General features: G+C 55.8%; 1 protein-coding gene across 1 annotated transcript in view; it reads right to left on the reverse strand.

Moving 5' to 3' along the window:
• Nucleotides 1-1,451: 1,451 nt before the first annotated feature.
• Nucleotides 1,452-27,923, reverse strand: part of JADE2 (jade family PHD finger 2) — a 47,127-nt gene continuing 20,655 nt past the window's right edge. Inside the window, exons 4-12 of the mRNA XM_016197549.2 lie at nt 25,869-26,026; nt 21,189-21,349; nt 20,290-20,501; nt 18,935-19,102; nt 17,369-17,485; nt 15,730-16,194; nt 9,849-9,966; nt 7,174-7,302; nt 1,452-6,099 (exon numbers count right to left, since the gene is read on the reverse strand). Coding sequence (XP_016053035.1) covers nt 5,285-6,099; nt 7,174-7,302; nt 9,849-9,966; nt 15,730-16,194; nt 17,369-17,485; nt 18,935-19,102; nt 20,290-20,501; nt 21,189-21,349; nt 25,869-26,026 — 2,343 coding nt within the window. The 3' untranslated portion in view covers nt 1,452-5,284. The remainder of the gene's footprint in view (nt 6,100-7,173; nt 7,303-9,848; nt 9,967-15,729; nt 16,195-17,368; nt 17,486-18,934; nt 19,103-20,289; nt 20,502-21,188; nt 21,350-25,868; nt 26,027-27,923) is intronic.

Here is a 27,923-nt window from a genome sequence, read left to right on the forward strand (position 1 = left end):
GGAGTAGCTGTTAGCCACATGGATATTGAGCTTGAAATGTGGCCAGTCCTTGCTGTAAGTGTAAAATACACACTCAGCACAAAAAGAATGTAAAATATTTCATTAATAACTTTTATATTAATTACATGGTTAAGCGATCTTATTTTGGATACAATGGATTAAATAAAATTATTAAAATTCATTTTCCTGTACTTTTAAAATGTGTGGCTACTATTATTATGGGTGCTATATTCCTATTGAACATTGCTGCTTCCAACCCACAGGTGCCCCACAGCTAACAGCTGGGTGCACTGTCAGGTGTGGGTCTTGCAGGAGTGTGGGGGGACCTTGCATGGCTCTTCTGGCCGTGGGAAAAGGGAGGCTACAGTGCTGAGCCCAGGGCAGCTGGCTGAGTGCTGCTCCAAACCACAGCGAGGTGGGCTGGCCTCCCAGGAGCCCCCAGGCTTATTTCCAATGCTTGTGGAGTCACAAAACTTTGAATCTGGAAGTGCCTTTGGGGACCTGCCACCTACTGCACTAGTGAGAAAATGGGGCAAATTTGCTGTCTTAAACAACGAAGTCAGTGGCTCCAGAAGCTAGATTCCCAATTCAATCCCCTTTCTACATAGCCTCCCCTTGGGCTCTGAGGTTTAAGACCCCCTCTGCCCATAGCTTGACCTACCTTTGCCTGTGCCAAGCCCTCTACCAGGAATGCTTCTTGCCCCTTTCTTCTGTCCAGCTTCCTTTGGGCAAGCAGCTTTTATTTTTCAGGTCTCCATTGTCTGGAAGCTCTAGGAGGGCAGGGTCCTGATGACATGCACAGTATACAACCCAGCACACTGGCAGAAACAGGTGTGTGGTCAATAGATTCATTGTTGATGAATGAATGGTGTTACTTCCTGCATGCCCCCTGCATCAGCCCAGGCCTCCATGACTCCCAGCTCCCTCATCTGTGTCCCTGCTGGACTGTGAGCTGCCCTGGGCAGGAACGGTGACATTTCCCACAGTTTCCAGAGCCTGGAGCAGAGTCGGTGCTCAGAAAATAATGAAACACAAACCTGGGCAAAATCCTTACTGATGTAGGGACAGGTGCCAAGCTTCCTCCCAAACCTTCCCACTGTCCCTGGCAGGTGGCTCATGGGGGTGGCAAGAATCCAGCAGTCTTGCCTGTGATCCAGGACTTCACCTCTTACCAGAGGTGTGGCTTTGGGTATATTGGGTGTATCCTTCATCTGCTCTGAACCCCAGGGGGCGACAACGGTGAGGAGCAAAAGAAATCCAGCCCTTAAGCACAGCCCCTGGCGCATAGAGTGGTCCCTACGACTATCATTATTATGACTCCTTAGGAGGTAGCAGCAGGTCCCTTGAGACACCCAGGGAACACTGCTATTTCACTGAGCCCAGTCGGGTGCATGCACAGGATTCTTGGACCCTGTGCCCCATTCAATGCCACGAAGCCTCACACCAACCAGCACAGAAAACATTGCTTTATTAACTGCATTTGCCAACACATGAGGAGTGCAAAGGGCTCCTTGAGACACAGGCCTGGTGGGGGCCAGGTCTGGAAAGCCCCATGAGTGAGCAGGACAGGATGGGGCTGAAAGCTACGTAGCAGCGGCAACACAGAGTCATGCAGGGCACGGTGGGCGCTGGCCACAGCAGGGCGGCCATACATTCTATTGCTCATTAAGGGTAGCGAACACAGACAATGTACAAAAAGGAGAAATAGGTCTTTGCGTTAATGAAAAATACATTTTTTCTCTACAAAGGAATCTTTTCTAATACAAGAAAATAAATATTGCAACATAAGCCAAAAATAATTTAAGATTGCTCTTTTCAATATATTTTCAATATTTCTCTTGTATATTAACAAATGGCACATCACTTTCTTTGAAACAAAGACAGAAGGTGTCTCCTCCTGTGACATTCATATCATCTCCCCACCCCGAGCCGACGTGGAGCACAGTGTTGTGCATCTGAGGGACAAGGTGGCAGGAAGTGCCCTAAAGAACAACCAAAAGTCCCGGACTCCGGCCCTGGCTCTTTGACCAATGTGGCCAGCAGGGCCAGGGGCATGGGAAGTGGCCTCCCCGAGGGCCTTGCTACAGGCATCCAGACCATCCTGCAGAGCTTTGGACATGGGCAGAGGTTGGCCACATCTGGCAGTGAGCAAGGAAACGCCAAGTCCAGCTGGTGCCAAAGTCTGTTAGAGTTGGGCAGTTGGTTCTCTAGGAATTGCCCCAGAAAGTCCCACAGTGTGCCCATCCACCACACACAGAGACGCGTAAACACGGACACACGAGACGTGCCCTGGCACACACACATTCACATACCAACAGTCCAACCCCCGTGTGGAAACCTGGGTGGCGTCTCCAAGGACGCCGAGATCCTTACAAATGCTCACACACTGTCACCAAGTCAGAGCTCATTTAATAAAATAAAATAAAATAAACCCTTCTACCTTTCTCCTCATTTGCTGTAAAATACATTTATGATCCATAAAAATACTTTCCTTGACAATATCTTTTCTCACTGTGATGAGGGGAAGGTGACCGTGGGCAGCTGGGACTGGGAAAAATGAGGGTGACAGACAGAACGAGTCACAGAGCAGCTTCTCCCTCCCTGAGGGCCAGTGACCGAGGGCCGTTGTGGTCAAGTACAAGCTCTGCCCAGCCTCTGGGCCGGGAAGGCCTCTTTTCTTCTGCTCTCTTCCCACCTCACCCTCAGGGGCGGCAAAGCCGTCAACACAGTGGACAGGAGGCCGGAAAAAGAGTGAAGGGGCTGCGGCTAATGGTGAAAAGGAAAGGAGGGGAATCGGCACCCTGGTCCTCCTTGCAGCCTGGTGGGCATCCTAAAGGTGGATGCTGCCCGATGAGGAAAGGTTAGGGCCTGGCCTGGGAGGGAAGGGGCCCCCACCAGCCATCCTAACAAGACCCCTGGGCTCTGTGCAGGACACGGCCCCAGGGACAATCCAGTCCAATCAAAGCAAGAGCCAAGAGAGAAGAGGGTCAGAATCTAGAGGCCAACTTGAGCAGAGGCCCCCCGAGTGCTGGCTGCCCCGCCTGGGCCAGCCCCACTGCACTCCCTCCCTGCTGCTCTCCTGCCTCCAGGGGGCCCAGACTCGGCCTCGGGACAGACGAAGGGGCCAGGGGCCGAGTGCTAAGTCTACTGGACCTGAGCCATTCCTGGCACCCCGACCCCTGCGCCCCACGAAAGTTTGGTTGTTCTTTTAAGCTCATCCCTTTGCTTCCTGCGAGGTCAGACTGAGCATCCAGCACAGACAGGGCTGGGACCCGAAGCACGGGGAAGGAAGGTCTGTTCAAAGGCAGTAAACAGAATGGGGTCGGGACGCTGCTGCGGACACTGCCCTGGCCGCTGCCACTGAGGCGGCAGACAGACTAAACTGCACGGCAGCTCGTGGCACCCCAACACCCAGAATCCTCGAAGCCGGCTGCGTCCATCCCAACTGGACACACTTGTCCGATCCCCTGAACTTAAGTCATTATCTCTGTTTTCCGTTTTGCTAAAATTCACATAAAACTGAGTGTCGATGACAACGCCACTGTCGTACCTTGATCGTTTTGGAGTCGGGGGTGAGTGGTCAGCTGCTCCCCATCCCACTGATTTGCGCTCTGCGTCTGCGCGGGGGGAACCTCGCAGTCAAGGCGCTGGCCCTGCTGGTTTCGCCGCATGTTCCTCCCCCGCCCCGCGAGTCTGAGTTTCTGAGAGCTCACGGCGGCCCGTCCGGGATGTGAAATCCAACCCCGATCCGGTTCCCGCAGTCGCAGAACGGCATCCTCTCCAGGAGCTCAGGCTCGTCTCCTTGGGTGTGTGCAATGAGCATGTTTCTGTACTTTGTTGCTAAAGAACTCCATTAAAAAAAGTCCAAGTGACAGGTTGTTAGGTCCAGGCTGTGCTGTGTTATGGTCAAGATATTCTTTGGCATCCATAGAATGATTCGACTGATTCACTGGACTTTTGCAAGGTTCTTGTTGGAGAAGTTCTGGCTTTACCAGTGGCAGAAGTGACCCAGGAGTAATTCACAAATGTAAAAAAACCTTGTTTTCACTGAATTCCTTTTGTGTTTGTTCCCTGAGCTATCACCCTGGGGCCACTCCACTAAAACTCTTCAGGGCAACTACCTGGGACCTAGAGGGTGGGGTAGGAAAGGCGGGTAGGTGGCGGAGAGGGAGGGCACGGCTGGGAAAGGGGGTTAAGGCTCGGAGGGAGAGGAACCAGGAGCCTCCAGCAAGACTTAAAACAGCCCCAGCAGCCAGCATGGCCGCCTGGGCCCCGGGATCCCACTGCTAGTTGGAAGTAAGAGTTTCCAAAAGGAAACCGAGGAAGCAGCTCATCTCTTAGCAAGACTGGGAAACTTGAAAAGGCAAACGGTCTGGTCAGCTGTCTGGGAGTGACCAGACTTTGGCCAAGACTGGCCCCTAAGGAAGAAAGGAAGTTGGAGCCCCAGAGGGATTCTCTGCAGCAGGCTAGTCTGAGCCCCACGCCCCCATCTGGGCACTGGCCCTCCCTGGCAGCCCTCCACTGGCACTGGTGGCTGGCTGCTTGGGAGTCCCCTGAGTAAGTGGCACAGCTCAGGAAGGATTCTGGAAACCCCTTCCCAGAGCTGCAGGGCTGGGCGCTGGCAGGGGCAGAGCAGCAAGGGAGTGGAGGGTCACGGGGTGGGCAGGCAGGCCTTAGATGTGGGTTGATAGGAACGGCTGTGGTTCCCCTGGAACCAGCGGGGCCCTCTGCGCCCCCTCAGTGCTTTCTCATATAAGCTCGTTGTGCTTGTGACAGTGAGTAGACTCTGGCTGCGAATCACTTACTACATACTTCCTTGGGGATCAGTGGAGTGCAGCAGGACCCCCCAAATGGACTCCAGTGGAATTCAAGGGCAGGGTGGGGCTCGCCCATCTGCCATGAAATAATGCCCAAACGACAGTCTGTGTCACCCAGTGGCAGCGGGCTGGCGTCCTGAGCTCCTTACCACCTTGCCTGCATCTAGCTGGGAGCCCAGCAACGCCACATGGAACAGGTGGGGATGCTGCTGCAACGGGGGTGCTGCACAGGACCTGGCCTGGTCCTTGCAGCCAGAGCTGTGGAAGGAATCCTAATGTCCTAGGCCAGCACAGAGGAAAGACAACAGTGTGGAATTCACAACTCTCTCTATATTAAAAATAAAACCACAACGGAGTGGCAGCCTTGAGGGTCTGGGACACTCAGCAGATTGGAAATGGCAGTTGTGACTGGGCTGAGGCCTCATGGGGGAGACTAGGGCAGGGCCTGAGAGAGGGCCAGAGGTGATTTAGGAGGCCAAAACCCCCATGCGGACCACCTCCTCAGCCCCTGCTTCCCGGGGACCCCGCTGCACCCCGCCGTCCTCCGCCTCCACATCTGAGTCGCTCATCTCCCCATCAGAGAAGAAGCCATCAGTCTCAGGGTCAAAGTGTAGGCTGACCTTTGGCCTCTCGGCCACAGCAGGAGGAGGTCCTGTCCCGGCATCAGGCCTGGCACCCGATGATCTCCGGGTTGCCTTGCTCTCGCGGGCCGGCCGCAGCCGGCCTGAGGGCTTGGGGCTCGCCGTTGGGCCAGGCACTTGGACATTCGAGTCGGCAGCCATTGGGGCTGCCTCATCGGGGGTGTCAGGGGCCAGCGGTGGGGGGCTCCTGGGGGCTGCTGGGATGGGACAGTCCCCAGCTGTAGGACTGGACGGCAGGTGAGAAGGCGTTCGCCGTGGTGGTTTCCTGGGTGGTCCTTGACCTTGACCCCCCTTGCCGCCACCAGCATCCTGGCCCCAGGGCTTCTTGGGGGGCTTGTCCAGAGTGGTCCGTGAACCAGGCCCATCCTGTGGTGGTTTCTTCTTAGCAGGTAGGCGGGTGGTGCGGCCACGGGCCTTCCTGGCAGGGTCGCCGGGGCGGAGTGAGGGGTCCCGCATGAAGCTTAGCAGCGTCTCCTCGTCTTGCAGCAGCTCCTCTGACAGTAGCCCCGGAGCGGGGTCCTCACGGTGCCCGTTATTTAGTGACCACTCGCTCATGGCCATGTTCTCTGCTGTGATCTGCACTGACTGTGCCAGCCAGCTGTTGAAGAAGGTGCCATCGATGGGGAATGAGGTGGACAGGCCTGGTGGAGGGGAGAGAGGAGGAAGGTGAGATACCAGTAGGTGTAAGTGCCACCCTCTTTCAGGAATCCCTCCGTCCCTCCTCAACATGCTACTGCAGGCTTCCTGTTAAAAAATTATTAAGAATTTCAAAGTGGCTACAGTAGAACATTAAAACAAGTATGAGCCTTTGACACTGCACAGGTGCACACCCTTGAGGCAGGCCCTGCCCACCTGCCCCCATCCTGGGCATGCAGGGAACGGAGGGAGGAAAATGCCCGAAGGCCACCAGGGGGCGCTGGATTTCTATGCACGTTTCCTCCCAGAGCTTCCAAAACAAGGAACCTGGGTCTCGGTGCCTGGCATGAATAGGGTGGCAATGTATCAGCCTATAAGGTTCCTCTTGGATGCCAGGGTCTGCTCTAGCTATGCGCCATCCCTCCTTTACTCAGGTCTTGGGACAGATAATTAGAGACCCAAGTTGTCCCCTTCCTAGACTGAGGGACATAAAAAATGACCTGGGGCTTCTGTGCTAGAGGTGAGGTCTAGAAGGAGACCCAAGGGGGCTCCCCCACGATCCCTGAGAAGTGCTCTAGGGGAAGCATGTGACATCCTGGGAGATAAAGCCCACTGCTGAGGTCCCCTCAGGGCTGCTTGGCTTAAGGGGGCAGCAGTAAGAAGGTCTGTGACAGTGAAGATGGGTTGGGCCAGTGCCTTCAGCCAGTCCGTTGGGTCTCTCTGTCATGAATGTTCGCTGGGCTCCTAGAAGGGCCCAGATGGCCTAGAGGTCCCTTCAGGGCGTCCAGGGAAATCTACTACCCAGGACGCTGGTGAGTAGAATGAGCAGTTAGTTCCTGAGCTCCTGGGCACAGCCTACAGGTCTACAAAAGGGGAATTTCTGGGGGTGGCAGCCAGGGCTCTGAAACCCTAGTCTGCTTCATGGCTGGGAGGTGTGAGTGCCTGGGCAAAGGAGGGCCTGGCTACCCCTTGTGGGCCTCCGGCTCTGTGCGGGGGGAGTACTGGCCTTACATGGAGGGCTGGCAAGCAGAGCCACTGTGTGAGCCCGGCCAGTCTGCCAGGCCAGCATGGCCACTTACCCAGCTGCCCCAGGACTGAGTCGGGCCCTGCCTTCAGTTTCTCTTTTTTCTCAGGGCTCCCCCTTGGGCCCTCGCGGCCTTTCCTTTTTGAGTCGCTCTTCTTGCCCTTTGCTCTTCTCCCAGACCGCTCTGCGCCAGGGAAAGAGAAAGCAGGTGGTTACCCCAAACCGCCTCAGCCAGAGCCCAGGCCACTGCACATCACCCCAAGGGTCCTCCCTCGCCTGGTGCCTCACCATCCAGGTCACCTTGCCTTGCCTCTGTACCCCAGGCTCAGAGCCCCCGGGGGCTTGGGATAATTGGGGTTCCCGTGAGTCAAGGGACAAGCGGTGTGGGGGGCTGTGTGATAACTGCCCACTGCTGCTCTGGCAGGGCTTGGGGAGGGCACAGGGCCACAAAGAGGGTGGAGGACCACCTTGCAGGATCTGGACCACAGCCTGATCTACATGGCCCACAGATCCTGGGAGAGTCCTGGTGGCTGGAAGGCTGGCTGGAGGTGAATGGACAGGGGAGGGCATGAATGCCAGGCCGAGGAGCTGGACATGAAGGTGGGCAAAACACTATCTGAGGAGTCATGAGGTTTTGGTTACAGTCCTCACACTGGTTAGTCCCCTTGAGCAAGTCTCCTGGTCCGCTTTTGAGGTCAGACAGATGGGAGACTGGCTGCACACCTGGCCTTCATATTCCTTCAGTCCACAATCACAAGGGTCTAGGGAGCCACAGAGAACACTGAGCAGGGAGGGACATATGGGGGGGGGGGACAGCTGCCAGGAATATTCTCCCAGCTTCTCTGGTGCAGGCTGGAGGGCTTCCTGAGTAAGGGTTTAAGGGTGTTAGGGGTGTGGTCCCAGCTCTGCTGCTGACTCCCTGTGCAACCTCACACTGGGCCTCAGAGGTCCCCACTGTTCTCAGCATAGTCTGAGCTCCTTCTGAGGGTCACAAGACCTTGCATAGCCGGCCTTGGCAACCCCTGAACCTCACGTTAGACATCTTCCTTCTGCCCAAATTGCACCGATGCCAGCCTCCTTCCAGTTTCTCTAACAAGGCAAGATCTGGCCTCTAGGTCTCCAAAAATGCTCCTTCCTTGTCCCGTCCTTCACCTGGTTCAGCTCAAAGCAAATACCACTGCCACTGGGAAGTCTTCTCAAGCCCTCTGGCCAGACAGGCCTTGGCAACATGCCTGTAGCCCACGTCCCACCCCAGGGGTCAAGTGCACAACACCGAGGGTGTGAGCTTTGGGCAGAGGCAAACCGGTTTCTGCCCTGAACAAGGGCTGCCTGTTGTAGCCACTCAGGGCTAGGAGCTGCAAATGTTCCAACTCGAACATGTTTCTGGAATCCTGTGCCTCAGGGAACTGCTGCCTCGGTTGTGTCTCTCCTGCAGCTGGGTGTGTGGTCACAGTGAGGTCCTAGGAAGCCTGAGACATTGTTCCAGAACCTGCTGCCATAAAGCCATCCTCACACCTCTGTCCCTGAACCAGCACCACCGCAGTCCCCTGGGCACCACTTCCCTTTATCTCTCCAGGTGGCGAGCTCCACAAGGGTAGGAACCTTGTCCATTCAGTCTATAGCAGTGTGCCCCGCAGTGCCCAGCACAGGGCCCGGCATCCTGTCCACCGTCATTTAGTGCTCATGGAACCAATCAACAGATGAGAGGGAGCCTGGGAAAACTCTGGAAGCCAGGAAGCTGCCATAGTCCTGGGGTGCATGGTGAACTCTGAGCTCTGCATGACTGTGACCCACCATCTTTACTTGACATTCCTGGTTTCTTGGGCCAGAGTGGGTGGTGATCCCAAAGTACAGACAAGGCAGCTTGGCTCTCAGGCAGGGGTGGGCAGTACCAGGTCCTCAGTCATCGGCTCTAGTGGTGGCCTGCCAACTCTCTTCTCTGTCCACTCCAGGCCTAGCCTGACCCAGAGGCTGAACTGGCAGTGGCAGACCCTGGCTCAAAATCTCTCTCCACCCAGCTATTTCTGCCGCATATAATCCAACACGAGAGCATCATTTTTGGGTCAAACATTGCTCTCCTTAACATGTGAACCAGGAACTCCAGGAAGGGCCCCGTGTCTGGCAATATCCCCACAACCAACAGATGAGATCAATGCCAGAGCTTCTCTGGCCTTTGATTTCCAGATCAAAGTGCACATGATGCAGGAGAATACGAAGAAAACAGAGGAAAAGCGGCCGGCACAGGGCCTGAACCCCCTGAGGTCAGAGCGAAAGAGCGCACAGGACTTCTCACTGGGCAGCCGCTTTCTTCAGATCAACACGCAGGCACCAGGTCAGGGAAGCTGGCCGGCTCCCGGCCCTTCCTGCCCCAGGGCCAGCACAGAGCCGCTAGGACCTCTGGTCCACCCGTTTACATGCAGCTTACTCCTGAACCACTGTGGTCCTGGCACTACCTGGGTGTCTTCAGGGAACTAGAAAGCTCTCTGAGGACAGGCCTGATGCCCACATTCCAATCGCTAGCTCCCCGCCTAACAATACATACATGGGACCCTGGGGAGGTCCCCTTCTCGGCCCAGTTATTGAATGACGGAGGGTAGGGGTAGGGGCTGGTGGCCCCGGACCCCATGCACATGCCCCCAAACCAGGCCCCACAGACACACCCTCCTTGGGACCCAGCCCCTTGAGAGTGTGCGCACGAGGTGGCCGGCGTCAGGCAGGGCAAGCGCCTACCTCGACACAGATCCTGTTCAATAAGTTTCATCTGCAGGTGGAATATCTGCTCCTGGAGTTTGCAGAGGGCGTGTTTCGTTCTCTCGCGCCTCGTCACCATGTAGCACAGATTTCTAACCTGAGGAAACACAAGAGACAGTTTCCACCTTACTCCAGGGCAACCACCCCTGACTGGATCGGGGGGGGGGACACACCACTGCCTAACCTGCCCAGGACATCTGGGAATCAATTCCCAGACCCTGAGTGTCCTTAGCCCTAAGCCACAATTCTCTGATCCAAAACACAGGGCTGAGCACAGCCTTGACCGTGTGGCCCCGGCTGAGCCACAGTGAGCAGAGAGAGCATCTGGTTAGCTCAGGCTGGTGATTCCGCCTTCCTGGCTGAGTCGGCCACGCTGCTGCCCAAGGCCCTTCTAACACGGCTGCTCTCCTCTACAAACAGTGCACCACGGCTCATCGGGGCCTCGCGAGGTCCCCAAGTCCACCCCTCTGCCTCCTGTCCGAGGCCTCTTTCCCACCAAAGAAACTCTTCAGCCATGGGAAAACCCACCTCCTATCCTCACACACAAAAGGCGATGGTGCATAGAGCGAGATTCCAGCACAGCAGATTCGTGCAGACAGGGATTCTCCAACCCACTTGGGTCTACCTGCTGCTCTGGGGCCTGAGCCAGGCCCACCCCTAAGCTGGCCCAGGCCCCCATGTCCACATGGCCATGTGCGCTCAGCCAGAGACAGAGCTCCTCACAGGGAAGGGCAGGGGCCTCTGACCCCCTGAGGCCAGCTAGCAAGAGCCTCTTAGGGCCTGGGAGACAGACACTCCCTGCAGCTAATCTGGAAGCACCTGAAGGACGGGCCATGTTGCTGTCTGTCCAGGTGGCAACTTCCTCCAGCGTTCCCACCCTCACCGGCTGCTCTCTGGGCCAAGACCAGACCCCCTTCCTTGAAACACTTTCTTGTTCTGATGTCACCTTCGGTTTAGGTCAGAACCTGTTGTAACAGGGACAGCTGGCCAGGAGCTGCTGAGCTGAAATCCTGGGCCCCACCAGGGTCTTTCCAGCTGAAACCAGTACTCTGTCTCCAGCTGGGTTTTCTCTTTAAGGGCGAGTTCAGGCTTCATGTCCTTAAGCTGCCTGGGAGTGATCTCTGGGTTTTAGAGCCCCTGGCCTGCTGTCATGAGCACCATTCCCTCTGGCCCGGGAGTGGCCGCGATTGGACCTCTCTGTAGGCACGAGTATCCTCACCTCCTTCCTGGGCCTTGTGAAGGAGGTCCCAGAACGCCTGCTCCAGTCCTGACCTTGCAGGACAGACTCTCATGGCACTGCCACCTGTGTGTGCACCCAGGCTAGACCATGGGTGCACACCCTACGACCCAGCCTGACTTCCTCACCTCCTCCCATACGTCCCTGTGGTTCTGTGAAATCCCATTGTGTTGGGGCCTGGGTGCAGCAGTGAGCAAGGCCATCTGGGTCCCTTTCTTCTCAGGACTTGCTGCCCACTTGGGCAGACAGATGCTGACCAAGTACTGACAGGACCAGGCAACTCTGCACCAGGCTTGGGGGTGATGAGGAAGGCTTCCTGGAGGAAGGGGCAGCTAAGCCAAGAGGGAGTTGATCACAGAGAGGGGGACAGGCTGGGGACAGGAATCCAGAATAAGGCCAGGCAGGGGAGAGGCAGAGTGAAGCTTGTGGCTAGAGTGTGAGGCTTTGAGGCCTGGCTGAGCCAGGCCAAGCAGAGCTGTGCAGAGATTTTGATGGGGGTGGGTGTAAGTGCTGAGACCCCAGAGTGATCCTTAATGTCCTAGGTCCTCCTCATCTGCCTCATAGCTGCCCCGTCAGCATGCCCATCAGTCCTTCCCAGGGAACACGACTCCTTGCCATCAGCTCCCTCACCTCTTAGTCACCCCCCCATCATCTTCAGCTGGACAACCAGCCATTTGGACCCTCTGCTATCCCAGAGCAATCTTCTTAAAATGTAAACGTAAACCTTCTGGAAATGTAAATCATCCAATGGCTTCTGTGTGGGGTTGAAGAGTGTCTCCCGCCTAAGTGTATGTCCATTTGGAACCTCAGGAGTAATTAGTTAGCATTCATGGAGATGGAGGTCGTGGGAGGAGCGGCTTTGGGCCTGTGGGCATGCTGGGCATGAGATGCTGGAGCTCAGGAGGGACGTGTGGGCTGGAGCCGTCCCACTGATGGGGAGCAAAGCTGTGGAGCTGATGCAGCTTTGAGAGGTCAGGCTGAGTGTGGCAAATGCTCACTAGACCGAGGAGAACCCAGAAAGGGAGAGAGAACGGGAGGATTAAGGGAGGATCTGGTCAGAGCATCAACAGGAGAAGTTATTCAAGAGCAAGGGCATCACTGACTGTGGCAACCACTGCTGAGAGGGCTAGGGGACAGGATGGAGAAGTGGCTACTGGACACGGGGAGATGGACGCTGTTGGCCCTGGTTCTGCAGTGCTGTGGTGGCAGGAGCTGGCCAGAGGGGGAAGCGAGGAAGTACGAGCAGTGAGGGATTATGGGAAAGGACAGAAGGGGATGGGAATGGGGGAACCCACGGCTAGAGGGAGATGGGGAGGGAGGATTAGCTTTTGAAGATGGGAGATGGTAAAGTAGATTCATATCCTGGTGGAATCCTGGAGACGAAGGGGGGAGAGACTCCTGTGCTGCAGGGTGGGGGCTGAAAAGGGACCCTTGGGGTGGGAGAGACGGGAGGAGATGGGAGGAGATGGGAGGAAAGCCAGCGAATGGGCACAGAGGGATCTCTTGGCATGAAGTTGGAGGGTTCTGGTCTGGGGAATGGGAGATGAGGTTTCTGTTGGCAGATGGGGGCCCTGAGTGAGGTGGGTAGGAGTGGAGATAGGTGGGAGTTGGGGAGCCCAGAATGTTGCTGCCTTGGGTCCTGCCGAGGCTTGGGGGCAAGCACCTTGAGGAGCCACCTCTTCACTGCTGTGGGATTGTTCCTCTGGGCAGAGAGTGGCTCCTACTGGGGGAGACTCTGCCAGGGGTGTAGCCTCTATACAGGGGCAGGGGCCCGGGCAGTGAGCTAATGCCAATGAAGAAGAGACAGTGAAGGGGAGAGGGCCTGGGAGGCGAGTGAGCAGGAAGAACCCGAGGCTGTGGTTAAGGAGGGGAATGTGGGGATCTGGGGAGCAGGGGGTGTGGGGACTTGGAGGTGGTGACAGGGTTTGAGTGGGGTGGGGCACTAATGGGTTGGAAAGTCCCAGAGATGGGAGCCATAGGGATTGAGGAGCCAGAGTGCTGGAGGCCAAGGCTGCTTCAGTGGGAGGTCAAGCAGACTGCAATCCAGGCACTGAGGACACAGTGAACGGGGAGTGAGCAACGGAAGGGACGCAGGTGCAGGATCTTCCTCTCTCGGGAGAGCTGTGGAAATGAGGCCTGGGGGAGCCCCCACACTGCCAGCCTCCGCTGAGGTGTGTGTCTGAGGGCTGCCCCTGCCCTCTGGGCCCCACCCGGCCAGGTCAGGCTCTGGCATACACCCCTGTAACCAGACCCAGGCCCCCAGCAGCGAGCCCCGCGCCTCTGGTTGCTAGGGGACACCCGCGGCCGAGCTGCTCGTCAGCACTGCAATTTTTCTGTCAGCTGAGAATAACTCCGGGAGGCTGCAGTGGCCACGCCTTCCCGAGCTGCCTACCAGGGCCGAGGCCTATGGCTAAACTGTTAGAAAAGCACATCTTGGAGGCTGACCATAAAATGAGATTTCATGGTAGCGGCAGCATGGCCTCGGTTCTTGCTTCTTTCAGCAAAACTCCTGCCTGGCCTTGGGGACAGATCAGTCAGGGAGGGTGTCCTGTGGTCCCAGGCGCTGGGCCTGCCTTTCAACTCTCCGTGGAGCCCACCCTGAGAGCCGGCCACCCTTCCACAAGCCAGAGCAGCAGTGATAACCACCACTAACAACGGGGGGCGCTGTGCTGAGCTCTGTCCCCCATCTTCACTGGGACCCCAAGCTTAGCGCCATCCTTATTCCCACTCTAAAGACCAGGAAACTGAAACCCAGGGAAGTGGAAACTGAAACTCAGAACACACAGAACTAAGAGCTGAACCGAAGGCAAACCCTGGCTACCCAAGGTCTCAATCTCAACTCCTACCCTGCATCCCCCAATGGGTCCAGCCCAAGCTGGCTCACTGCCCAGTCGTGGGCTGGATACTCTCAGCCACTGGTACTGAGCCATGGCCAGAGACTAGGCCTGCTGGCCAGGCCTGGATCTTTGCAGAAAGCCTCCTCAGTGGCACAGTTCTCAGCTCTATTCACTTACTCAGGTCACCCACACAGGGCTGTGAAAGATCCTGAGGCTGGACCTGGAGGGGTTCGACCTGGCACATGGCCGTGCACACCCACACTTTGCTCCCAGCTGGTGCCAGCAGCCCAGCTCCATGGCTGCTGGAGAAGCAGCATTTTGACAGGGCCTCCTGAGCCCTAAGAAGCTGCACAGATTAAAGCCGGGTGGCACCCTCTTCCTGGAGGAGTAAGTGGGCTAGCTCACACCTGACTCTGAAGGACTCTGTCCCCGACCGGAGGGATCTGTGCGGCAGCTCTGGTTGCTCCAGAGCTGGCATCCTAACCCTTGGCAACCTTGACCCTGGGAGCACCTATACCAGCTAACAAGGGGGGTGGGGAGGTTCAGGGACTGATAAGCTAAGGACAGGTACAGAATAGAGACTAAGCCAACAGTCCTTCTAACAACCCCCTTCCCCATTCAGGTCTAAATCCATCTCTTAGAACACACACTGTCCTCTGAAGCTTCCTGTCACTTCACCTCTCAGAACCCCAGGTTCCTCATCTGCTCATTAGGACTGAGTATCCACCTCTCACCTCTCGTTCTAGGGTGATGATTAAATCAGTGAGCCTGCCCCCTGGCCTCCCCACACAGCCTAGCCTAGGGTTGCCCCCAACTCGGGGGTTGTACTTTATCAGCTGGAGGTGGCAGAGGACGGGTGCCAAAAAAGCCAAGTTCAAGGGCACACCCCAGAGAAGGCAGGACCCCCTCACCTTCTTTCTGGGGGAATAGGAGGGGTTAGAGGTTTGGGGGCCTCCATGCTCTAGGAAAGCAACTCTTGCTGCTCCCCAACCTCCATAGCTCAGCCCAAAACCATGGAGTCTGCACTCCTTCCTCATCTTGGGTTCCTGGACCAACCCAAGATCTCCAGTCTCTCAGCTCACAGCTGGGGGTTTTGGCCAACCCGCCAGGCCCTGTGATTCCCCCCTCGGGGTGAGTGTCTGGAAGTGGCAGTCACAGCAGGACAGTGCTCCTTAAAATTCTTCCTCAGCTTCTAGAGCACTATGGTTCACTTACCCAGCTCCATCCTTTCATGCCATACAGACCGCTGCGGGTCTCCAATCCACCCTCACCCCTCTGCTCACACCATTTCCTCTGTCCAGCAGCCCTGGCAGCTGCGTTCACACCTGTCTTCCCTGCCCTGGCCTAGCAAATACTTATTGGCTGATTCAACTCACTCGTCATTCCCATTTTCTCTCCTGCCTCTGACTCTAAGCAGGAGCTCACGTGTTGGGATCAGGCAGGGCCCACAGAGGCCACAAATGGGGCTGGAAGCCACAAGGAGGTAGAAGCCTAGGTCCATGCCCCAGCTCTGTTATCTCCCAGCTTCATGACCCTGGCAGGGCCTCCACCCTTCACCAGGCCTTCAAAAGGGCTGGGACAAGAGGGACTCAGACCCAAGAGCTGGATCCTTCCCTGTTCTGCAAAGTCAGTAACCTCCACCCTGCCTGAGACCTGGAGGCCCTCAGCCCCCGGGCCAGAGCGCAGGGTGAGTCCTGGTGAGCCACAGCTGCTCCAGAGCAGTGAGCGAGGGGTGGAAAGGCCTCCTGGGCTGGCGGCCGGGCAGGCGGGCCACGGGTGCACTCACCCTCTCCAAGTCCTGCCGCAGGTGTGTGAAGAGCTTCAGGCGGCGGTACAGGACGTCCTGCTCCTGCTGGGCCAGGTTGTCCACCTCGTCAGTCTTGGGAGTCAGCAGCGGCTGGTTGGCATTGGCTTTCCTCTTCAGCTTCCAGTACTGGTAGATGAAGTCGACCAGCGCCTCGGCCAGGTCCAGGCGCTCGGCCACCTCAGCCGGCTCCACCAGCTCATAGAAGTCTTCCTCCAGCTGCTGCAGCCGCTGCTTGCGGAGGGTCACCTTCTCCAGGTCCTCACCAGCTGAGCTGGGCTCCACCGGCTCAGATGTGGGCTCAACCCTTGGGCCCCCGTCACTGTGCTCCTGGCAGAATGATTTGAACTTGACCTCATCGTTGTCTGCTAATATAGTCCGCATTTCCAGACCATGGTCAAAGGCGCATGTGACGTGGAACGCCGTAATGCAGGAAGGCATGGAACACTGGAGGGACAGGAAGGGCAGTGTCAGGCAACGGAGGGAGCCCTGATGGGAGGTAAGGAGCATGTGGGCATCCCCCAGGGTTCCGAGAACGAAGGATGCGGTGAGACCCTAAATAAAATGGCATGAGCTCCTAACATTCTTCAGGGAATGGAGGGAGCTATGGCAGGTGGGAAGGGGGTGCTGGAAAGGAAACAGGGTTCAGCACCTTACACCCTGGGGAAGAAAACAAGCAGACGACTGGACAACCCCTTTGGGGGCAAGCTGCATGCCTGTGGGCAAAATGACCTTGGAATCAGAGGCATGGAAAGAGACTGGTGATGGGTCTCTGCTTCCTCTGCTCCTGCAACGTTATCTAAGATGGGGAGCTGTGCCCCTCCTTTGTCCTCAGGGAAGAGAAGCTGGACTTGGATCCCTTTCTTCTCCTCTTGCCCAGGCAGCTAGGGCCAACTCAGGACCTGCCCAGGGCCAACTCGGGACCTGCCCCTCCCCCCTAGCCTCGGACGATGGCCGTGGGCAGCTGATAACTGTGTCAGCAACAATCCACCCAACTGTAGTGACCATTTCCGCTGCACTCACAAGCCATTCTGAGAGCCTTACAACCGGGTGGAGGCACAGCTAGTGTTTGCAATGACAACTGTTCCTGGAGAGACGAATGAGAGACAGGATACTCCCTACGTCCCAGCCTGTAGTCCAGCAGCAGCATTATCACCTGGGAACTTGCTGGAAATGCAAATTCTCAGGTCTACCAAATGAGGACCTATGCGGGTCGGCCCAGCCATCTGTGATCACAACTGCTGTCCGTGGAGTAGTGCAGCCCTGCCCTGTGTGGCAAGAGCCTAAGTTGGATTCCTATCCCTGCCACATGTCATGTTTGATGACAGAAGTCAGGTCAATGTATTTATTAAGCATCAAGACATTTGGTCTTGAGCTTAATATGTCAAGGCCCCTAGCACTGCAACGGGGTGGTGGGCCTTGGCTTCCCAGGCCTGTACCCCGTGCCTAGGGGCACTGAGGACGGAGAAATGCCCCACAGTGGGGTTCTGGCTGGTCCCAGCCTCAGGCTTCCTTGGCCCATCAGTGGCTCTGTCTGCAGCACCATGGGGCGGGCGGAGGGTGGCGGCACCTGGCTCCTGCATGGGCTCCCGGGCGGCAGCGGGGTGAAGCGGCCATGTACCTGGATGCAGGTGCCCGTGCACTCCTTGCACAGGCTGCAGGACAGAGCCCAGCGGCTGGCTGGGATATGGGAGATCTTGGTGATGGGCTCCATCTTCTCGGGGCAGCCGATGCTGACCTGGGCAGGACACAGGGAGCTACATCAGGCCTCTTGTCCTCAGCCTGCCCCAAGGATCCCCAAACGGGGGGCTGTCTGCTGAAACCAGGCGGGGGGCAGACAGGGCGGTGGGAGATCCCCAGGATCCCAAATCCTTCCTGACTGTCCCAAGCTGACCACTGGGTGAGTGTGAGCTCACCTGTGACAATCTTACATTGTTTGTGACTGTGTGAGACAGTGCACATCAGTAGTGTAAGTGAGTGTGTGTGCCTATGACTACGTGGCCCTCAAGACAGAGATGCTTCCGGGTGTGTGTGTCCGGATGAACATACAAGATTGCCTCTCTTCTGTACCTCAGGCCTTTGTCGATAGCAACTTCAAAGTTCTTATCATAATTTGTATTTATTTTGTTTTTCTGGGCAGCAAGTAATGGTCTCAGGGTAGCATCTCTTCTTGGAGGCCTCCAGGGCTTTCCTGGCCAATGGGGATGTGCCTTTGTTTAGACCCTTCTGTCACTCCTATGGGGACAGGTCTACACCCATGTCCACATCTCTGGGGCACAACTCGCCCCTCTCCACTGCACATGCCTAAGGATGGAAGAAGGTCCTGTCCAGAGGTCCCAAACCACAGGGCCCCCACGATGGGGTCCTTGTTGGTTCTCTCTGTCCCTGCTGTGCCCAGTCCAGGGTGTACTCAGTGGGAGTCCCAGCCTTCCAGAAGTTGATCTGGGAGCAAGTGACCATTGCTGGCACAACCACCATCATCACAGAAGACTGCAACGTGGGTCCTTCAGACTGGGAGCCCAGGAAGGTGAGGGCCACCGGCTGACAGGGCCACCTGGCTTGCTTCCAGGCACAGGCGGCATTGGAGTGAGGCCTCATTCTGGGTCAAGGCACATAGCAGGGCTGGGGCTGAAACTCCAGTGGATTTCAGCATTTCCCATTTCAAATAAAATGGGATGCCCCTGGTAGCCCAGGGCGTCTGCTACCTCACTGTGGGCCTCGTCTCTAATCCATGGCCCCTCCCCACCTAGACTCAGACCCACAGCCACAGCAGCAGGCCCACTATCCAACTTTTAATTAGGCTTGCCACCTGGCTTCCTTTTAGGGCAGTTGGCTTGCTTTTGTTTTAAAGAGGCGGCTTGACTTTGGTTGGAACAACTGCCTCGATGGGGGTGGACCCACAACCTGCCTGACTTTGTCCAGCTCTCAGACCAACCACTGGATCCCCCAGGAGCCCATAATCCCATTTTCCCATGGAAACCACCACCTGAATTCTGCCCAAGTCTATAGCAAAGCTCCCTGGGGGCCACTCCCCCGGTTTTCCCAAGCTCGACACCTGAAGTCCAATTTTATGTGGGCCCATCATCACCTTCCTTTCCCAGTGCTCTGCTACCTGAGTTCTGAGTTCCACGCAGACCCACTTCCCCATGGCTGTTCCCCAGGGCCACCTGCCCCCACACCTGCCCACCTCAGGAATCCACAGAGCGCAGCTGACGTGCACCCACTTGGTCCCACTTCTGGTGGGCTTCAAGGCTCCTCCTCGCTTGGGGCAGAGCAGGCACTTTGGCTGGACACCCAGGGCACACGTCCGGCACAGCCAGCTGCCTGTGGGCACCTTGAGGATCCCGTAGCAGGCCTGGGAAGAGAGCAGGGTGGTCACAGGTCAGGGGCATTGGTCAGTCTGCATCTGGTCAGCAGTCAGCTGTGAATGGTCCCAGCCCCAGTCCAGCTAGGAGCTACAATGCTACACTGCTACCAGGCTCTGGCAAGGAGACCTGAGGGATTGTCTGCGTTGTGCGCCTGAAATGTCATCATTTCAGTCCTCTGTGAAAGGGCTCAGGTCTGCCTTCTGCTGGGAGGACAGTCACTTTATCCAGAGGGTCCTAATCAGTGAGGGACCTCAGAAGGGTCCATGAACTGCCTTCAGTGGAGTGTAAGTTTTGGTGCGTATGCTGCCAGAGACAAGGAGCAGACCTTCCGTCTTTTGCCACAGGCACCTGTGAGGGGGCCCTCCTAGTCATGCCCAAGGTTCGTGAACCTAAGAGCTGCTGAGTGTAAGGGATGTGGGTGAATGGGGGTGCACTGCCTTCCACTCATCAGCCAGGCAAAGCCCCTCTGAGCTCCCACAGCAGTGCATGGGGGGGGGGGCTCAAAGTCAGAGCCAGAGTGGGTTCACTGTGTTCTAGTCAAGTCTGCTGCAAACAAGGCCCAGGGATGCCCAAGATCAAAAGGCGTGGGCCTGGTCAGGCCAGACCCAGTTTATAATATCAATAATGGTAACAAATACTAGAGCCCTTAACGGTACTGTTCAAAGCAAACAACTCAGACCTTACAACAACTTACTTTTATGTATAGCTGAGGACAGAGAGGTCCAGAGAGGTTAAGAAACTTGCCCAAAACCACAGAACTTGTAAAGGGCAGAGCCACAATTTGAAACTGGGCAGTCTGGCTCCAGGCTTTGCCCTCAGTCACTATACTGTGCTGCCTCTTTGTAAGTTCAGCACAGTGAGGAACAAGAGGAAAGCAGGGGGGTTGGGTGCTTAGTGGGGAGTCTGAGGGAGGCTGACAGGAGAGCACAGAAAGATCATTCGATGCGCGTTTACTCAGGTCTGGCTGATGGTGCTGAGCCAAGGGGCCCTAGGTGTCCCCGGGCACCACAGGGCACCCATGCCAGTCCCTTCCTCCCACCTTGCCCTCCTTCTTAGGGGCTATGCCCACAGTACTGCTACACTCCTACAGTCTGGATGGCCAGCCCCAGGCAGGGGCCCCCCAGGCTGCGTGTGAGGACACAATGTGGATGGGGGCAACTGGGGAGCTGGCCACCTGGTGCACGCAGACGTTGCATTTATCACAGAAGACCATCTCGTTGCCATCTTCGCCCTCGGGAGAGCGGCACACATCACAGACAACGTCCTCGTCATACTCGATGCCCAGCCCCTCCTGCGTCTCAATGGCTCTCGCCATATTCTGGTGGCACAGCGTCTCCAGCTCCTCCAGCACGCGCTCCAGTGTCAGCTCATCCAGCTCTGGCCTCTCTGTGAGGAAAACAGGGGAGGGAGTAAGAAGTCCGGCTTTTCCAGGCAGATGGATGGGAAGGTTTTCATTCATCTGATGTGGCCTGGGAAAACAGGTCGACTGTCATGAGCCTCAGCTCCATTGTCTGAAAACTGAATGGGCTGGACCATCCGATCTCACAGGCCCTGGGGCCTGTTGTGTTCTGACTCTAGACAACCTGCCTGTGACCACACACATACTATGTGTACATGCAGATAACATCTCTGGGATGTGGCTGGCTCCATGGGCAATCCACTGCTTGAGCTGTGGACCTCTGAAGGTAGTGAATATGACAGAGCTGGCCCTGATAACATGTTAGTGGACTCCAGCCAGGAAGTCCACACCAATTGTCCCTGGGCACATTTGTCATCCTACACTCACTGTGTGCTCCCTCACTCTTCCTGTAACAGTCATGCTTATTAACGCTATTCCCAAGAAGTCAATTACATGCTATTATCACCCTCACCTGACAGCTACAGAAACTGAGGCACAGAGACACCAAATAACTTCTCCAATCAGCAATGCTGCAGGGACTATCACCCCAGATCCATTCAGTACCAAAGCCCAGTCATGGCTACTGTCCTTCTGAGGGCAAGGATGCTGGGGTACAGACGAAAACCCTGCCTGGCCTGCCCCCAATCCCATTCTCAGCCTGGCAGGTCACCTACCCATCTCCTTGAGCTCCAAGTTGATGAGCTCCAGCCAGTAGGCGTCAATCTCGTCCAGGTCATAGCGGCTGCCCCCTGGCCAATCAGGCTGGGAGCCCTCGCCAAGTTCGGAGCTGCTAGGGGACACCTGGGTAGGGGGGCCTTCCAGCGGCGGGAGGATCCTAGGAAATCAAGAGGGGGTGGTGTCACGAGGGGAAAGACCCTCAGCCTGCTGCCCTGCTAGGTCTGGAGGCATCCAGTGATTTGGCCAGCCCAGCTGAGGACCTAGTGGGCAAGTGAGGTGTGAGACTTTGATCCAAATAGGGCCCACCTTTTATTCCCTTCTTATATTTCCTTCTCCCACCTGCCCACCCTGCAGTCTCAGATGACTATGAGCAAGCAGGACAGGAAAGTAAGGGCTGTGGGGCAGAGTGGAGGATGGGAGTGGGGGCTGACCCACAGCCCTTGTACATCCATCTGTACACATCCATTCCGCTCAGAGCACACCTCTACCTCCCCTCCCATCAGGGCACCTGGGCCTTAGCTATGCCCCAGGACCTGGATCTGCCCTGCCTGGCCTGTAGGAGGCATTCCAAGTGCTGTCCTAGGCAACTTCTAGTGCCAGCCACTCTGGGACAAGTGGAACAGAGCCAGGTGGACTCCAGGTCCTCAGCACACCCCTCAAGGCTATGGAGAGGCCAGGGATTGTCCCCATGCTTTGGCTCCTCCTTCACCAACAACCTGAGAACTGAGGTCAGGTTTCCTCTGGGGTTAGGAGGAGTCCTCCCAGCTATATTATTGCAGCCCAGGGTGGCCTTTCCACATAAGAATGATCTGCTGACACAGAGAACAGTGTTGTCCACACACCTTGTTCTTCCCCCGAAAAGAATGTTACCTGAGCAGCGAGCCTCTGTCTACAGTGCTCCCTCCACCCCAAGACAGAAACCATCTCCTCTGGATACTAACATGCACCTACTATAGTCCCAGATCACACTCGAGGTAAACCCTCCCTCAGGCCATGGCTCTACCTCTGAGGCAGCTTGGAAGGGCCCTGGCTGCAGAGCCCAGACTCAAAGCCCTGCTCCCCCACATAATGTGTGCCTCTGGGCAAGCCACTTAATTTCTCTGTGCCCAGTGACATCATCCAAACAACGGGCTAATAAGAATAGTATTTATCTTCTATGATTGGTGAGGAAGAAATGGATGAATGCCTGCAGAGCTCTTAGAACAGTGCCTGGCACGCAATAAGCCCTATACCTGTGAGTGTATATTTTAAGACCTCTGGATATCACTTTGCTCTTTCTGAAATGGAATAAGAGTGCTTTTGCCCTGGGAGGGCACATTTCCCCTCTTGGTTCAGCAGTGTGCTGCCCCTCAGTTCCTGGTACCAGTTCAAAATGCCAGCTCTTCCCACCCCCCGCCGGTTGCCATGGTTATTGCTGTGGAGCCTGGCCTCCATCTGGCCAGCCCTGCCGGGGCTGAGAGGCCCCTTACTTGCCCGAGAGGCCTCCTGGGGTCGGAGGCAGGGCTGCCAGGGGCTGTGACTCAGCGCGCAGACGGGAGAGAGGAGGGCAGGGCCCTGGACTCCAGGAAATGCCCCGGGTGTCAGCAAGAGAGGCAGGAAGGGTGAAGGAGACAGGGGGCAGGGTGGCCTCCAGGCCAGGAGGGAGCTGAGGGGGGCAAGGAGAAGGAGAGGGCTTGATGCCACTGTCCCCACACAGAGCCAGCCGAGATTAAGGAAGGCCTCAGGGAATGGTGATGATGATGGAATGGCTCCCCACTTCCCCCAAAGGTCATTTCAAAGAGAAGCAAGACAATATTCTTAGTCCTACAAAATTCCACCTTTCCCCATGAGGCCCTTAATTGAATTAATAGGTTCTTTTCAAGAAACAGGCTGATTCTGTCATGAGCCTGCTTTGTTTGTGCCCCCAGCATATGCTTAGCTGGGATTTTGGATAACCTTTGCCCGAATGCCCAATACCTACTGGCATTAACTGCCCACACCTGTATGAACACTCAGGCAGGTGTCACCTGGCCAGAGCTCTTTGGCCAGTATCACATTCCTTTCTCTGGGAAGCTGGGGTTAAGGTGCTCACCAGAAAGGCATTTCCTGTGCTTCCTGGGCCTCTCACCTTCTTCCGCTTGGCCCCTTCTGGCTCTGGCTATAGAGGAAACTCTTGCACCAGGCATGGACCAACCTGACCCTAGGTCAAGGCCTTAGTCTCAGCTGCAGCCAGCTGTACTGTTAGCCGGAAGGAGCTGGGTGGTTGGGCTGGGATCTGGAAGAGGGAAGGGGTCTCTACTCCAAAAGACCAGATAGACATCAGAGGTTGGTTTAGCCTTGTGCTGAGTCATTTGGACACACTGAGGGAGCAGCATAAGCCCTCATTCAATTCACGATCTAGAGCAAGACAGATAGTTGTTACCCAGATAAATTTCAGACCATGAGGGGGGCAGACCTGCCCAAGGGCCAGGGAGGCCTGGGCAAGCAGAGAGAGACAGAGGGGACCAGCTTGCAGCCAGGGAGGGCAGTCAGAGCTGACATGCAGGGTGATCAGGGCACAGGCTCTCTCTGGGCCTCACAGGGGTAACCCAGGGCTTGTTCCCATGGCCTGTGATTTCCTGGCCCCGCCCACTAAACCCTGACAGTCATGCAGGGAATTCCCCAGAATTTCCCAACTTCCTCATCTATAAAATGGGGACAGTATATGTACTTTATAGGGCTAATATGATAATTAAATGAGAAGATCAACATAAGAGGCTCAGCACAGCAAGTTCACAGAAAGATGGTTCCTGTAAAAATTCTGACTATAGTGGCTGCCATGAGGCTTCCAGACAACGGCTGGGCAAGTAAGAAGCACTGAGGAAGGTGGAGGGACTGGGTGGGAGGGAGACAGGGGCAGAGGGGCATGGAGATCTCTCCGAGAGCTCACCCCTCCCTGCCTGCAGTCTATTCTCTTCAAAGAGCATGGACAGGACAGGCTGCCTGGCTCCTGTCAGCTTACAGCAGTGTGCGTATGTGGGGAATGCACCTAGCAGAGCCAGAGCTGTCTGAACACGTGCTCTCCTCTTGATGTCAACAGATAAAGAAGACTGAAGCCAAGCTACTGGTGTGGAAGCATCTGCAATTAATTACCCAGGCCAGTGGATGCTTCCGGAACCACCTGACACTGACATCAAGGAGAGGGGACAGATTGCTGGGCCACATCTAATCAGGACTCACCTCTCTCTACCCAGCTGGTGGCCCACCCTCCCCCTCATTACCCTGGGCCCTGGGCCCATGTTTTTCATTCACCACCACACCACCAGGCAGGTACTGCTCTTAGCCCCATTTGACAGGAGAAACAGGCTCAAAAGGGCAATAACAGTTCTTCTGTCTGCAGAGGCGAGGGTGTGAAACTGGCTAGCAGCTTGACCCACATTTTTGGCCCTGGGCAGGGGATGTGGAGAATAAATTCTTTCTCCAAGTCTCATGTGTGCTCTCTCCCAGAGAATCTGGAGCGCCCTGATTCTCAAAGGGCCCAGACAAGCGCTGGTAGGCACTCGGCCCTTAGGAGCCACAGGAGGATGAGCCCTGCCCAGGACCCAATCCTGCCTGAGCACCCGAGCAGAGATTAGCCTGCTTTTCTTTGTACTCCCATGGCCAGCACAGGCCTGGCAGCAAGAGGGCATTGGGTGTCTACGAGCCAGTCATGGGTGTGGCTGCCAGGAAGCAAGAGTGCCAATGTCACAGGAGGTGATGGCTGAGATCTTCATCCCAGGCCTGGTCAAATGGGCTTAAGTGAGAGCTATGGGGCTGCTAAGGCCAGGAGTGGGCTGCCAATAACAAGCTGCCCAGCCCTGGCCGGCTGGTGGGTGGGGGAGGCCAGGACAGCAGGCCCCTCTGCCCCAAGACATGACTTGGAGGGTTTCCCAGGGTGCAGAAAGAAGCACTTGGCTGAACTCTGTTGCTGGAGGCAAGGTGCATGGCCACGAGGCCACCTCCTGACAAAAGCACCAGGGGTCTCTCTGACCCACAAGCCCAGCAGGCTATGAAGCCCAGAGAGGACTCAGCCCTGACCCAGACCTGGCAGGGCGCCTCCTAGGAGGCTGATCCCAACAGCTGCTTCCTGAGCATCTGCTGTGTGCACACGACTCCTTCCCACTAACAGCTCCTTAAAAAGGTTTAAGAAGTCAAGAGCATGGCTTATCCCTATCTTAAGGACTTGTTAAAAGTCTGCAGATTTCCCTGATTAAGATGTGCTTGTGGGACCCAGTTTGGATAGACATCAAGCTAACCCATGGCCAGATTTTACTGAATACTTGTGTGCCAGGCCCTGTGCCAAGTGCCTGTCATGCATCATTTCCCTACATCAACTCCACCACCATAGGAGGTAGGTATTATTGTTATCATTCCTATTTCACAGACAAAGAAACTGAGGCCCAGGGAGACTGCATTTCTGACCTAATGTCATACTGATTGTGAGTGGCCATCTGAACCTAGGCTGTCTGGCTCCATAGCTGAGCCCAAGCCCAAGGGCTTAGTCTCAAAGGTAAACTGCTAATATTTCTGGAATATTTCAATGGTTTATGGGCCAAAAGGATCTAAGGCAAAATAAAGCTAAGCTAGAGAGGCATCCCAGGACTAGTAGGTCCCATGCGGGGTGCCCTCGCCTCTCTTCCTCCCCTGTCTGGGCCCCTAGCCTGGGCTGCCCAGCTCACCTCACCACGGGCTCTGGAATGGCCTCTGCCCCGGCGGGCACCTGCACACCTTTCTCCCATTCTTGTCGCCATGGATCCGCCAGGATGTAGTAGTCATCCGGGCTGAGCTGGTATGAGTCTGGGATCTTCATCGCTGTGATCAAGTCTGTCCGGAAAACCTGTGGGGAACAAGGGTGGAGAGAATGGCTTCAGACTGCCTCCGGGTGGTCTGCTCCACAGGCCAGGGGAGGAAAAGGCAAATGCAACTCAAGTGGGCTTTCTGCCCACTCACTTCAAGTCCGAAGCCAACACAAATGCACTAAGTACAATAACACATCTCCGAACCCAGCAGTGCTTTGCACACAGCAGATACTCAATAAACGTGTTGAACTGAATTCACATGTGTTCTGACCTAGGAAAAGACAGAGTGATGGATGGGAGTGGACCTCAGAGGGAAGAGGAAAGGCTGGGAAAGGCCCAAAAAAGGCCTCTGTGAATGCAATACCGCCATTAAGTGACTGTTCAGGGAATCTCTTTCGAATGCTTAAAATTATGTGTGTAGTAGCAAACATAGTGCTACAGGCACAGTGGAGCTGTAGAGTGCAGGGCACCAGTCCCAGGCAAACGAAATACTAGGACCTTGTGCAAACAGCTGAGGGGAGGCGGGGTGAGGGCAGCCCCAGAGAAATATTTCCCACAGATCAGGGTCTCCAAGGTCGCTCTGAGCGAGGACACCAGGTCCCCTGCTCGGCAGGGGCTCCACATTCCATCCTCTGTGCATGAGGGAGTAAGAGGAGCATGGGTTGGATTCCTTCTCAGTCAAGCCCACCCAAGTTCCCTTAGAGCCAGGGACGCACCCTCATGCTTTGGTTTTCTTCTGGTCACTCAGGAAACTGTTAATCCCAACCTTCTGTCTGTTGCCCCCCTCATCACCCCAATACGATCTCCAAGCCCCAGGGGGACTGGCAGTGACTCTTGTGCCCTGGTTGCCTAACCTCACTGTGGCCTCCCAGGAAGGGCTGCTGCAGGACCTGGTGGCAGCTCCAGACTGTGACTTGCTTAGGTACCAACTTTCCCAGTGATCATCACATGAGAATCACAAGTTAAAAAAGTGATCGCCTCAACGAGACAAGAGAAACCACTTCAAGGAGAGCTCCAGGCTTCAGACCAAACTTCAAACCCACCACTCCCTAGAGAAGGCAGCCTCTGCTGGCCTTCCAGAGGCTCATGACAAACTCATTCATGGTAACCTCTGCCTGATGGGGGCCCAACTCACTGGGTGTGCGGGTCTCACTCGAATCTAGGGCCAGAACAGCAAGAAAGAAACTGAAATGGGTGTGCCAAGGGGGTTCGGGACAGCATCTTGCAGAAATCTAATTAACATTCACATCTAGCTAGAGAGGGCCCTGGCTTGAAAAAGGTCAAGTTTTTTGAAGACTCTATTTGCCAATATAATTTAATTGTTAAGATGAATACCCTAACATTTAATTAGGGTGCCAGTGTGAAAAAATTAAAATGAGATTACAATTAAATGCTAATTAAACAGAAGATGGAATGTGGTGAAGATTTTACAGCCCTGATAATTTGCATATCTCATTAGCAAGCAGTACGCCCGCTGATACAAGAACACAAACTCAGGCAAATAGTGCTTTTGTGGGGCCCCTTGCTAGCTGTGGCCTCAGCCAAGCCCAGCAGGTCTGGGGCTGGGTTACTTCTCTCCAGGCCCCAGTATAAGACCTGGCGGGTAAACTGAACCCACAGTGGATTCATCACTGCCTCAAAGTTCTCCCACGGCCTACGCACACCAAGGGGCTTGACAGTCAAAGTCCTGCTGCTCTGATGCCATGGGAAGCTGCCCACCTGGACAGTCCATCTTCCTGTCCCAGGTATCAACCCTTCAAGAGCCCAGTGTCACCGTGTGCCTCTCCAAAGAGGCACAGGTGAGTTTGAAAACTCTTGCTGTTCCCTCATCCTGTGCTACAGCTTAAATGCCACCTCTTCCAGGGTTCCTTCCCTGATCACCCAACTTAGGGAGTGCCAACTGCACAACAGAACCACTTTCCATCCCATTATCTT

Source organism: Miniopterus natalensis, chromosome 4 (genome assembly GCF_054644295.1).
Source record: "Miniopterus natalensis isolate mMinNat1 chromosome 4, mMinNat1.hap1, whole genome shotgun sequence".
Taxonomy (NCBI): Eukaryota; Metazoa; Chordata; class Mammalia; order Chiroptera; family Miniopteridae; genus Miniopterus; species Miniopterus natalensis.